The 15,035-nt window shown below is 34.4% G+C and overlaps 1 protein-coding gene across 1 annotated transcript in view; it reads right to left on the bottom strand.

Moving 5' to 3' along the window:
• Positions 1-1,548: 1,548 nt before the first annotated feature.
• The window catches only part of polr1a (RNA polymerase I subunit A), a 62,664-nt gene continuing 49,177 nt past the window's right edge, over positions 1,549-15,035 (bottom strand). Inside the window, exons 32-34 of the mRNA XM_079838933.1 lie at positions 7,282-7,399; positions 7,005-7,169; positions 1,549-1,750 (exon numbers count right to left, since the gene is read on the bottom strand). Coding sequence (XP_079695059.1) covers positions 1,644-1,750; positions 7,005-7,169; positions 7,282-7,399 — 390 coding nt within the window. The 3' untranslated portion in view covers positions 1,549-1,643. The remainder of the gene's footprint in view (positions 1,751-7,004; positions 7,170-7,281; positions 7,400-15,035) is intronic.

Below are 15,035 nucleotides of genomic sequence, written 5' to 3'. Positions count from 1 at the left end.
ACTAAATTTATCAATCGAATTATTGCGAGTGAACTGTCCGAATGATTCAGACCAAATCGCGAACCGACTCGGTAAAAGATTCATTCGTTCACGAACTTCGGAGGAATCACGCAAGTTTTTATGTCTTTTATTCTTTATTTATGTCTCATTTAGATTTTAACATTATTATAAAAGCTTTGTACATGTTTAGGGTTTTATTTGATTAGTACAATTCAATTGTTAGTAGGGTTGCAAATGCAAAGGGGCGGAAAGTTTCCAGAAACTTTACGTGGGAATTTAAAATATAATATTTTTGACCTTTCCGTGGTCAAAAATATTCCAATTTGGAAACTTAACAGGAATTTATGCAAATTAATTGGACATTTGGGGGAAATGTATGTAAACTGTATCACGCATTAATATAAACGTTTTGTTTGGTCATAAGCGGACATGTTGGTTTTTTTTTGCATATTGATATATTTTCCAATTAATTACTTCTAATTTAGTAAATATGTAAAATAAATAAATACTCGATTTATCTATCCACCTTTCCATACGAATCAGTGCGAGTGAACTGCATTCACCGAATCGCGAACCGATTCTTTATTTCAAAGATTCATTCATTCACGAACCAGGTATTATTCTGAGAAATCACATTAAGCATTTATGTATTTTATTCTTTATTTTAACAGTATCATAAAAGCGTTATACATGTTTAGAATTTCATTTAATCAGTATAATCTAGTTGTTATATTCTAATTTGGAAACTTAACAGGAATTTACAGGAATTAATTGGAAATATGATGATATACAAGCATACATATAAACATTTTGTTTGGCCTTAAGCGTACTTGTTAGTTTTTTTTTTGTTGCATATTGATAGATTTTTCAATTATTTACTTCTAATTTAGTAAATAAGTAAAATAAATATATTTTGTTGCAGTAATTGTTATGCATGTGTTACACAAGATTGGTAAACCGGGTACATTTTCAACTTCAGTGGTCAAAATGTCATTTAAAACTCACTGCTCTTCTTTAAATTAACATTATTTTAAAGTTTTTTAATTGTTGTGGGTGTCATATATTTTTATGATAATTAATAATCATGATCTTTAAACTTACTGTTATGTCTAAACTGGTTTTTAATATAAAATGTATTAAAAAAAATCACACTAAAAATAGTAAATGGTAACCATTGCCAACAGATACCATCATAACACATTGCAAAATTAATTATAACTAAATAAATATAACATGATAAATGTGATTGCATTTAATATTTTCATAATCAGAAACTGAATACACTGTATACAGTAATTACAACTTCGCAGGTTTATAAATGGACTTTTATTATCCCTAATTAATTAGGCTCATTATTTTGCATTCTTGGCTCATTTGGATCACAAAATATGTGCTTTCTGCAAATGCAATAGTTGAAATTGTAATTGTTTAGTTGATATTTTTAAACACGTATCAGTGTGTCCTTTCAGCCGTCTGGTATAGTTGTGTTGTGACGGCAGAATAAATTATGATGGTGATGATAACAACAAAATAATCAAATGACAGGAAGTCAAAACAGAAAAAAACATTTATTGTTGATACAGACAAAAACACAGTGTTTGTCATTGTGGTGTGCATTAGTAACTCAGCAGCAGCTGAACTCTTCAGTCCCGGTGTAACGGCTGCTTCAGATCGAAGATGCCGGTTCCTCCTTTCACAACCTTTCCGACAACCAAACAAGCTGAGGGCGAACGGAGATCATCATAAGAGCCTGGCAAAACAACAACAACAAACAATAAATATAACTGCAAGAAGCCATTATCAGGGCCAAGCACAAAAACACAAACAATGTGACATGCAAACATACATGATACATAATGATACGCTATGAGCAAGAGTCAATTTTGCATATCTCGTGACCAGTAGGTGGCGCTGTGCTGAAACGCTGCATGTAGCCGCAGGTTATGATTGTGATGACATGTACCAAAATTGGTCTAAATAAGCTAAAGCATTGCGGAGATATAGCCATGCGTCCAATTTGGCGTGTTCTTCGTCAAATTCGTTTGCGTGTTTTCTCGAGAACGGTTTTGTTTATCGGAAAGCTTTTGATAAATTTTTGTTGGCTTGGTCTGAAGATGATCTGAGACAATTTTGGTGAAAATCAGACCAACGGTCTAGGAGGAGTGCGGAAAAGGAGGTTTTCAAAGAAAATCAAAATGGCCGACAGCAAGTTCAAGCAAATATAATTGGTTTCATTGCTCTCAGAATGACCCATGGAAGTTATTAGCACTTTTGTAAATATCATAACTTTTGATCACAAGGTGGCACTGTCTCTAAACTTTGAGTGCCTTTAGGGCATGATCCTCATGACACATACAGAGTTTCGTAACGATGCGCTAATGCGTTCTTAAAATACTGCATTTTAGCACAAAATTCAAAATGGCCACGATAGTCAATATGGAAAAATGGGTGTCATTCAACTTGGCATGGTGCACTGAATCAGGACAGACCACTTGTATGTTTTTTGGCCAAAGCGTTAATTAGTTATGAGCTGAAAAAGTAAAACTGTTCATATCTCCTGACCAGTAGGTGGCGCTGTGCTGAAACACTGCATGTAGCCTCGGGTTATGATTGTGATGACATGTACCAAGTTTTGGTTTCTGAATATGCTAAAGCATTGTGGAGATACAGCCATGCGTCCAATGTGCCATACTCTTCGTCGGATTAGTTTGCGTGTTACTCGAGAACGGTTTAGTTTATCGGAAAGCTTTTGATCATTTTTGTTGGCTTGGTCTGAAGATGATCTGAGACAATTTTGGTGAAAATTGGACCAACGGTCTAGGAGGAGTTAGAAAAAGTAGGCTTTCAAAGAAATTCAAAATGGCGGACAGCAGGTTCAACCAAATATAATTGGTTTCATTGTTCTCGACATGACCCAGAGAATCTATCAGACCAGTTTCATTAGAATAGGCATTTTTGGAAATTTCATTACTTTTGAACACAAGGTGGCGCTGTCTCAACTTTTTGAGCACCTTCAGGGCATGATCCTTAAAATGCAGCATTTTAGGGCCAAATTCAAAATGGCCGACACCCACAATAGTCAATATGGGACCAGTTTTATAATTAGTTATAAGCAAAAATGTAAATGTTCATATCTCCTGACCAGTAGGTGGCGCTGTGCCAAAATGCAACATGTAGCCTCAGGTCATGCTTTTGATGACATGTACCAAGTTTGGTCTGAATACGCTAAAGCGTTGCTGAGATCTAGCCATGTGTCCAATTTGGCGTGCTCTTCGTCGATTTTGTTGGCGCATTGAGATGGTCAAAAAGCTTTGGATTAGGGATGGGCATTTCAAGCAAAAACAATATTCGATGATCGCTGGGAATTATTCGATTTTTATTTGAAAATCGCATCTCCTCCCCCGCATGCACGCATGTAAAGGCTACACACATATAAATAGAGAGAGTAGTGTTGCCAAGTCTGCGGTTTTCCCGCAGAAAACTGTTGCCGCGGGCTGTTTTTCATGTCCGTGGGTTAAAGCGACCCCAATTATGTGATTTTAGTAGGCAACCCTGCCAAAAAAAAAAACATATTTTACCCCCCAAATGCGATTTTTACTGGAGAAGCCCCCCTGAAAAGCAATTGGGCTTGTTTTGGGCTAGTTTTGAGTAGCGATTAGCGGGTTTTGTTGTGAAAACCTGGCAACCCTGAGAGACAGGTAAAGCTATGTTGGGTGGACATCTGTCCCTCTACAGGGGTCCCGTCGTGTGTTGGAGAGCGCCAAAAAATGTTGATGACAAACAAACAAAAAAATCTCAGGAAATTTGATCAAAACAGGGCAAATACATTAAAGAGAATTAGCAAATATGACTAAAATGCCCAGGTGGAAACTGTCAAAACGGCAATCAAGAAATGAATTGACTAAACCCTCAGAAAAACAGTACAAATATAAGAGATCGGAAAAATTTTTAATTCCCAGGCATTTCACACCAGGGACATGGCCATGAGGCCCTTAATTTACATGTCCGGCCCCCCAGATTACTGACAGCTTAAAATAAAATAATGGTGAAGGGTCAAGGGTCAAGCCAAACATCACTTGTCTCTTCATCAGACACATATCCTTCAAGAATGATTTTATGTTCAATATTAAAATAAGAATGAATGATAATCAAGTTATAACCATTCCCTACATTTGATAAATCAGTTCTCTATATTCAAGGAGTGATTTTGGATATTGTAGTGTTTTAGTTGCTCTGTGCTTTTGAATCCAGATTATTCAGGAGCTGCTCTGATGTCTGTGTCAAGACGTGCTGACAGGCAAATGTCCTTGGTGTTTGAAGTGAGAAGAGATCAGCATGTGTTAACTATATGTCTTACTGAGGTGACCCCCGGGGTCATCCATGTAACAGCTATGTGACTCTTTTGGGGAGAAATGTACTTCTCTGATACTTTTCTTTCTTTATAGAATAAAGTCACTTCTGTACTAAATGTAGTATCAGCATGTTTTGGAGAAGCTTTGTTGATAGTTAGTTAAGATGTCCCGACCTTGATGGAAACTGTTATTCTGTGAAGCTTTGTGTGTGCGTCTCATGATTCTGTGCAGATCCAGTATTGGAAAGGTCCTTTCGGCAGACGATTCTAGACTTGGAGGCGTCTTTTCTATGACCTCCGAGGTCACTGGGGACTAATCTGGGCCTGGGCGACACGGAGTCTACGCATTTTTAGTGATATATGCTCCTATCTGTCTACGTGTGGAAAGTTGCTTACATTGCATGTTGTTAGAACGAATCAGAATCATTCCACATGGCAGTAATGACGTGTCTAGACCTTGAAAACAGTATAACTGTTCAGAAAATTGTATGTACGTTAGACGGAGGCGGGGAGACTGTTAGAGGGAGCGCGGCCTACGAACTCCTCTTGAGCTGGCTTCTGCTGATGAAACTGCAAACTATTCTTCAGTAAAATTTTTCTTTAATTAATCTGACTCCTGGTCTTCATTTTTTACTACTGGTCCTGGGTCCTAAGCTGTTACCCCAACAATGGATTGAGCGCACAGCGGCAAACAGAGGTTTGAGCTTCTCAAGCACACATCACTTTTTCACAGACATCGCTGGAAGTTTGAAGTTCAGTCGGATATTTAAACATGAATTGCTTTGATGTCGTACCTGTGGAAGCCCTTTAGCCCTTCACAGAGGAGCAGTGGACATGCACGGAAGCATATTCAATTATTATTATGATTAGGCTACTTTTATTATTAAATTAATATTAGCTAGGCCTACTACAATTCATAAGCCCACAATATTTCATAGCGCATCAACGCAACCGACATCCAGCTAGTCATTTCAAAAACAACTTTTTTTTTAACACTAAATACTTCTCGATTCACAAAAAATATATTTTTTTTCCCACAAAAGGCCACTAGTGAAATATTAAAAAATTCATTTGATTAACCTCTGTTCATCTCTAATAGAATATGCGCCCGTAATGCAGCGTCAGATAAACGGTTCGTTTTTTACTATCACTTTGAATAATTGACTGGCGTTTAAGACCCTCACCGGCATAACTCTTGCGCAAAGTTTGCACATTGCGATATGAAATACACTGGCCTGCCCTCATGGTTTAAGATGCAAACATTTTCAATATTGACATGGCATTTTTCTTTATGGTCACGCAAAATGATGGACAGACAATGATTAACATTGAGCGCATCATTTCCCGTGATTTCCCAGGGTTCAAGTTGAAAGTGTGAAACCAGACCAACGCTCGGACTGCAGTAAACGTGCCCAGTATAAAACACCCTGAGCGCTGACTGGCAGCTTTAGGTGTGTTATTGGCAGCGCCTCCCTCTGGCCACATGAGCGCATCAGCACCGCATCAGCGCCACATCAGCACCGCATCAGCGCCACATCAGCGCCACATCAGCGCCACATCAGCACCGCATCAGCGCCACATCAGCGCCACATCAGCGCCACATCAGCGCCACATCAGCGCCGCATCAGCGTCGCATCAGCGCCGCATCAGCGCCACATCAGCGCCACATCAGCGCCACATCAGCGCCACATCAGCGCCACATCAGCACCACATCAGCGCCACATCAGCACCGCATCAGCGCCACATCAGCGCCACATCAGCGCCGCATCAGCACCGCATCAGCGCCACATCAGCGCCACATCAGCGCCACATCAGCGCCACATCAGCGCCACATCAGCGCCACATCAGCACCACATCAGCGCCACATCAGCACCGCATCAGCGCCACATCAGCGCCACATCAGCGCCACATCAGCGCCACATCAGCGCCACATCAGCACCGCATCAGCGCCACATCAGCGCCACATCAGCGCCACATCAGCGCCACATCAGCACCGCATCAGCGCCACATCAGCACCGCATCAGCGCCACATCAGCGCCACATCAGCGCCGCATCAGCGCCGCATCAGCGCCACATCAGCGCCACATCAGCGCCACATCAGCGCCACATCAGCGCCACATCAGCGCCACATCAGCGCCACATCAGCGCCACATCAGCGCCACATCAGCGCCGCATCAGCACCGCATCAGCGCCACATCAGCGCCACATCAGCGCCACATCAGCGCCGCATCAGCACCGCATCAGCGCCGAAAACATGGGGATTTTTTTGAGGACGATAATTGCACAAACTATTCGATATTCTATCATTAAATCAACTAATCAAATATTCGAAAATCGCGACCCATCCCTACTTTTGATAACTTTTTTTTACCAGCACGGTCTGAAGATGATCTGATTCGATTTTCGTGAAGAGCGGATGTCGGATGAGTTAGAAAAAGTAGGATTTTGTGCGGGAAAATTTAGTTTCTAATCCTTACGGCTTATTAGCATAAATGTAAGTGCAACTTTGGACAGTTGGTGGCGCTAGAGGGATTGAGCGAATCTTCAGCCTGTCCTCTATGAGTCAAAATCAGCCAAAGTTCATAACTTTCCACCATACGGGTCAATGGGCTGAAACAGTATAAACTCAGGAAGAGAGCAGCGGCGCCTGTACCTAGCATGGTGGCGTCCTTCAGGAACTTGTAGCTGGTCTCAAAGGTCATCTGCTGCAGCGGCGAGCTGTTGGACCGGATGGCGAAGCGGTTCAGAGGCTTGTACACGCCCTCAAAGCACATGTACTCGGCCACCAGAGAGAGATGGCGCGGGTCCACCTCGATCCCTGTGAGGAGAGACAGCGGTCAGCTTTGCAGACACACACACACACACACACACACACACACACACACACACACACACACACACACACACACACACACAGGACGCCTCATTACCGTAGACGGCGAACACATCTTTGATCTCCTTCTCGATGACCCTCAGCGCCACCTCGATGCCGTACGTGTTAGCCATGGCGTGGATCTCGTTTGAGTACAGCCGCTTCAGGTCCAGGGTCTAGAAGGGAATGCGGTCAGTACAGTAGAGTACAGTACAGTACAGTAGAGTAGAGTAGAGTACAGTAGAGTACAGTACAGTAGAGTACAGTACAGTACAGTAGAGTACAGTACAGTACAGTAGAGTACAGTACAGTAGAGTACAGTAGAGTACAGTACAGTAGAGTACAGTAGAGTAGAGTACAGTACAGTAGAGTACAGTACAGTACAGTAGAGTAGAGTAGAGTAGAGTAGAGTACAGTACAGTAGAGTACAGTACAGTACAGTAGAGTAGAGTACAGTAGAGTAGAGTACAGTACAGTAGAGTACAGTAGAGTACAGTACAGTAGAGTACAGTAGAGTAGAGTACAGTACAGTAGAGTACAGTACAGTACAGTAGAGTACAGTACAGTAGAGTACAGTACAGTACAGTAAAGACACACACACACACACACACACACACACAACCAGGAGGAGTCAGAGCGATGGCAAGTCCAACGACTTCAAAGGTAGCTTTCACAAACTTTAAGTATAAACGCTACTTTTCCCTCGTTGAGGTGAAAGGTCAGAATGTTTATGTAACGTGCAACTTATGCCCATGAAGAAAGAGTCTCTCCACGCCGGTGGCCAGTAATAGACCCTCTTCACAGACTGTGATGACGCGTTTTAACGGTCATCGATATCGTGAATCCTGCAACGTTTGTTGTATTTTCATTTTTTTGATATTTGTACATTTATAACACTAATACTTTGTATTTTATTACTTTTGCATCAAATTACAATAAAAAAGTTACAGTTAAAAGTTAAAAATTTACATATTTCTCTCTTTTCACTGCCGTTATTAATCTCACTCTATTTTTCCCCTCTTTTTGAAAGTTGTGAAATCACTACTGTGGCATTTTTCTTTTGCTATGTGAGCAAATGGGCACACAAAAAAATATTTAATGTATCATTCACAGCTATAATATTTAACCCAACTATGACGACTTCCACTCTGAGAAACCCGGAAAATGTGAAAAGGGTCTAGTATAGTACTGATAATATTTACACAATATTTACACTATAGTAGGTCTACTGATAATATTTACACAATATTTACACTATAGTAGGTCTACTGATAATATTTACACAATATTTACACTATAGTAGGCCTACTGATAATATTTACACAATATTTACACTATAGTAGGTCTACTGATAATATTTACACAATATTTACACTATAGTAGGTCTACTGATAATATTTACACAATATTTACACTATAGTAGGTCTACTGATAATATTTACACAGTATTTACACTATAGTAGGCCTACTGATAATATTTACACAATATTTACACTATAGTAGGTCTACTGATAATATTTACACAATATTTACACTATAGTAGGTCTACTGATAATATTTACACAATATTTACACTATAGTAGGTCTACTGATAATATTTACACAATATTTACACTATAGTAGGTCTACTGATAATATTTACACAGTATTTACACAATAGTAGGTCTACTGATAATATTTACACAGTATTTACACTATAGTAGGCCTACTGATAATATTTACACAATATTTACACTATAGTAGGTCTACTGATAATATTTACACAATATTTACACTATAGTAGGTCTACTGATAATATTTACACAATATTTACACTATAGTAGGTCTACTGATAATATTTACACTATAGTAGGTTTACTGATAATATTTACACAATATTTACACTATAGTAGGTTTACTGATAATATTTACACAATATTTACACTATAGTAGGTCTACTGATAATATTTACACAATATTTACACTATAGTAGGTTAACTGATAATATTTACACTATAATAGGTCTACTTATAATATTAACACAATATTTACACTATAGTAGGTCTACTGATAATATTAACACAATATTTACACTATAGTAGGTCTACTGATAATATTTACACAATATTTACACTATAGTAGGCCTACTGATAATATTTACACAATATTTACACTATAGTAGGTCTACTGATAATATTTACACAATATTTACACTATAGTAGGTCTACTGATAATATTTACACAATATTTACACTATAGTAGGTCTACTGATAATATTTACACAATATTTACACTATAGTAGGTCTACTGATAATATTTACACAATATTTACACTATAGTAGGTCTACTGATAATATTTACACAATATTTACACTATAGTAGGTCTACTGATAATATTTACACAGTATTTACACAATAGTAGGTCTACTGATAATATTTACACAGTATTTACAATATAGTAGGCCTACTGATAATATTTACACAATATTTACACTATAGTAGGTCTACTGATAATATTTACACAATATTTACACTATAGTAGGTCTACTGATAATATTTACACTATAGTAGGTTTACTGATAATATTTACACAATATTTACACTATAGTAGGTTTACTGATAATATTTACACAATATTTACACTATAGTAGGTCTACTGATAATATTTACACAATATTTACACTATAGTAGGTTAACTGATAATATTTACACTATAATAGGTCTACTGATAATATTAACACAATATTTACACTATAGTAGGTCTACTGATAATATTAACACAATATTTACACTATAGTAGGTCTACTGATAATATTTACACTATAGTAGGTCTACTGATAATATTAACACAATATTTACACTATAGTAGGTTTACTGATAATATTTACACAATATTTACACTATAGTAGGTTTACTGATAATATTTACACAATATTTACACTATAGTAGGCCTACTGATAATATTTACACAATATTTACACTATAGTAGGTCTACTGATAATAGTTACACAATATTTACACTATAGTAGGCCTACTGATAATTTTTACACAATATTTACACTATAGTAGATTTACTGATAATATTTACACAATATTTACACTATAGTAGGCCTACTGATAATATTTACACAATATTTACACTATCGTAGGCCTACTGATAATATTTACACAATATTTACACTATAGTAGGTTTACTGATAATATTTACACAATATTTACACTATAGTAGGTCTACTGATAATATTTACACAGTATTTACACTATAGTAGGCCTACTGATAATATTTACACAATATTTACACTATAGTAGGTTTACTGATAATATTTACACAGTATTTACACTATAGTAGGCCTACTGAAAATATTTACACAATATTTACACTATCGTAGGCCTACTGATAATATTTACACAATATTTACACTATAGTAGGTCTACTGATAATATTTACACAGTATTTACACTATAGTAGGCCTACTGATAATATTTACACAATATTTACACTATAGTAGGTTTACTGATAATATTTACACAGTATTTACACTATAGTAGGCCTACTGATAATATTTACACAATATTTACACTATAGTAGGTCTACTGATAATATTTACACAATATTTACACTATCGTAGGCCTACTGATAATATTTACAAAATATTTACACTATAGTAGGCCTACTGATAATATTTACACAATATTTACACTATAGTAGGTTTACTGATAATATTTACACAATATTTACACTATAGTAGGCCTACTGATAATATTTACACAATATTTACACTATAGTAGGTCTACTGATAATATTTACACAACATTTACACTATAGTAGGTTTACTGATAATATTTACACAATATTTACACTATAGTAGGTCTACTGATAATATTTACACAATATTTACACTATAGTAGGTCTACTGATAATATTTACACAATATTTACACTATAGTAGGCCTACTGATAATATTTACACAATATTTACACTATAGTAGGTCTACTGATAATATTTACACAATATTTACACTATAGTAGGTTTACTGATAATATTTACACAATATTTACACTATAGTAGGTCTACTGATAATATTTACACAGTATTTACACTATAGTAGGCCTACTGATAATATTTACACAATATTTACACTACAGTAGGTTTACTGATAATATTTACACAGTATTTACACTATAGTAGGCCTACTGATAATATTTACACAATATTTACACTATCGTAGGCCTACTGATAATATTTACACAATATTTACACTATAGTAGGTCTACTGATAATATTTACACAGTATTTACACTATAGTAGGTCTACTGATAATATTTACACAATATTTACACTATAGAAGGTTTACTGATAATATTTACACAGTATTTACACTATAGTAGGCCTACTGATAATATTTACACAATATTTAAACTATAGTAGGTCTACTGATAATATTTACACAATATTTACACTATAGTAGGTTTACTGATAATATTTACACAGTATTTACACTATAGTAGGCCTACTGATAATATTTACACCATATTTACACTATAGTAGGTCTACTGATAATATTTACACAATATTTACACTATCGTAGGCCTACTGATAATATTTACACAATATTTACACTATAGTAGGCCTACTGATAATATTTACACAATATTTACACTATAGTAGGTTTACTGATAATATTTACACAATATTTACACTATAGTAGGCCTACTGATAATATTTACACAATATTTACACTATAGTAGGTCTACTGATAATATTTACACAACATTTACACTATAGTAGGTTTACTGATAATATTTACACAATATTTACACTATAGTAGGTTTACTGATAATATTTACACAGTATTTACACTATAGTAGGCCTACTGATAATATTTACACAATATTTACACTATAGTAGGTTTACTGATAATATTTACACAATATTTACACTATAGTAGGCCTACTGATAATATTTACACAATATTTACACTATAGTAGGTCTACTGATAATATTTACACAACATTTACACTATAGTAGGTTTACTGATAATATTTACACAATATTTACACTATAGTAGGTCTACTGATAATATTTACACAATATTTACACTATAGTAGGTCTACTGATAATATTTACACAATATTTACACTATAGTAGGTTTACTGATAATATTTACACAATATTTACACTATAGTAGGTCTACTGATAATATTTACACTATAGTAGGTTTACTGATAATATTTACACTATAGTAGGTTTACTGATAATATTTACACAATATTTACACTATAGTAGGTTTACTGATAATATTTACACAATATTTACACTATAGTAGGTCTACTGATAATATTTACACAGTATTTACACTATAGTAGGCCTACTGATAATATTTACACAATATTTACACTATAGTAGGTTTACTGATAATATTTACACAGTATTTACACTATAGTAGGCCTACTGATAATATTTACACAATATTTACACTATCGTAGGCCTACTGATAATATTTACACAATATTTACACTATAGTAGGTCTACTGATAATATTTACACAGTATTTACACTATAGTAGGTTTACTGATAATATTTACACAATATTTACACTATAGTAGGTCTACTGATAATATTTACACAATATTTACACTATAGTAGGTTTACTGATAATATTTACACAATATTTACACTATAGTAGGTCTACTGATAATATTTACACAATATTTACACTATAGTAGGTCTACTGATAATATTTACACAATATTTACACTATAGTAGGTTTACTGATAATATTTACACAATATTTACACTATAGTAGGTCTACTGATAATATTTACACTATAGTAGGTTTACTGATAATATTTACACTATAGTAGGTTTACTGATAATATTTACACAATATTTACACTATAGTAGGTTTACTGATAATATTTACACAATATTTACACTATAGTAGGTCTACTGATAATATTTACACAGTATTTACACTATAGTAGGCCTACTGATAATATTTACACAATATTTACACTATAGTAGGTTTACTGATAATATTTACACAGTATTTACACTATAGTAGGCCTACTGATAATATTTACACAATATTTACACTATCGTAGGCCTACTGATAATATTTACACAATATTTACACTATAGTAGGTCTACTGATAATATGTACACAGTATTTACACTATAGTAGGTTTACTGATAATATTTACACAATATTTACACTATAGTAGGTCTACTGATAATATTTACACAATATTTACACTATAGTAGGTTTACTGATAATATTTACACAATATTTACACTATAGTAGGTCTACTGATAATATTTACACAATATTTACACTATAGTAGGTCTACTGATAATATTTACACAATATTTACACTATAGTAGGTCTACTGATAATATTTACACAGTATTTACACTATAGTAGGCCTACTGATAATATTTACACAATATTTACACTATAGTAGGTCTACTGATAATATTTACACAATATTTACACTATCGTAGGCCTACTGATAATATTTACACAATATATACACTATAGTAGGCCTACTGATAATATTTACACAATATTTACACTATAGTAGGCCTACTGATAATATTTACACAATATTTACACTATAGTAGGTCTACTGATAATATTTACACAATATTTACACTATAGTAGGTTTACTGATAATATTTACACAATATTTACACTATAGTAGGTCTACTGATAATATTTACACAATATTTACACTATAGTAAGTCTACTGATAATATTTACACAATATTTACACTATAGTAGGCCTACTGATAATATTTACACAATATTTACACTATAGTAGGTCTACTGATAATATTTACACAATATTTACACTATAGTAGGTTTACTGATAATATTTACACAATATTTACACTATAGTAGGTCTACTGATAATATTTACACAATATTTACACTATAGTAAGTCTACTGATAATATTTACACAATATTTACACTATAGTAGGTTTACTGATAATATTTACACAATATTTACACTATAGTAGGTCAATATTTACACTATAGTAGGTTTACTGATAATATTTACACAATATTTACACTATAGTAGGTCTACTGATAATATTTACACAATATTTACACTATAGTAAGTTTACTGATAATATTTACACTATAGTAGGTTTACTGATAATATTTACACAATATTTACACTATAGTAGGTTTACTGATAATGTCCAATTCATTCATTTAACATATTTAATATTGGGGGCATCCAAGTTATTTGACATATTTGAACATTTGAAGGAAAAAAAAGTAACGCAGTAATTACTTTCCTTGGTAATTAGTTACTTTTATAATGATGTAACTCAGTTACTATTTGTAAGAAGTAACTAGTAACTATAACTAATTACTTTTTTAAAGTACCGTGCCCAACACTGCCTATTCGTAAAAGACCACCAAATTCAGGAATGAATCAGCCGTTTCACTGAATCGACTCAATGACTCGCTCACTCAGACGGTCACCTGCTGCCACCTACTGGTGGTTTAGTTTCATCTTTCCAACATTTCTTATTTGTATATTCAAAAATATTTAAAATAATCTCATAACATTATTTAATGCAGTTCATTTTTCAGTGTAAATGATTTAATTTGATTGGTAACTGCCCTATAGTGTCTTATTCTAATTTAATTTATATATAAAATCTAAAAATATAAAATGAAAGCTGAAGCATATCCTATATTTAATACGATTATGGACAAATGCCCTTTATAAAAAGGTAAAAATATCACAAATATGCATTTTTAAATATGTCAAAGCTGATTGAACACTGGTGAGAATATTGCTTCAGAATAGAT

This window comes from Gobio gobio (assembly GCF_949357685.1).
Source record: "Gobio gobio genome assembly, chromosome: 16".
NCBI lineage: Eukaryota > Metazoa > Chordata > Actinopteri > Cypriniformes > Gobionidae > Gobio > Gobio gobio.
The sequence above is the reverse complement of the archived record's forward strand: the minus strand, read 5'-3'. Positions and strand labels throughout refer to the sequence as shown.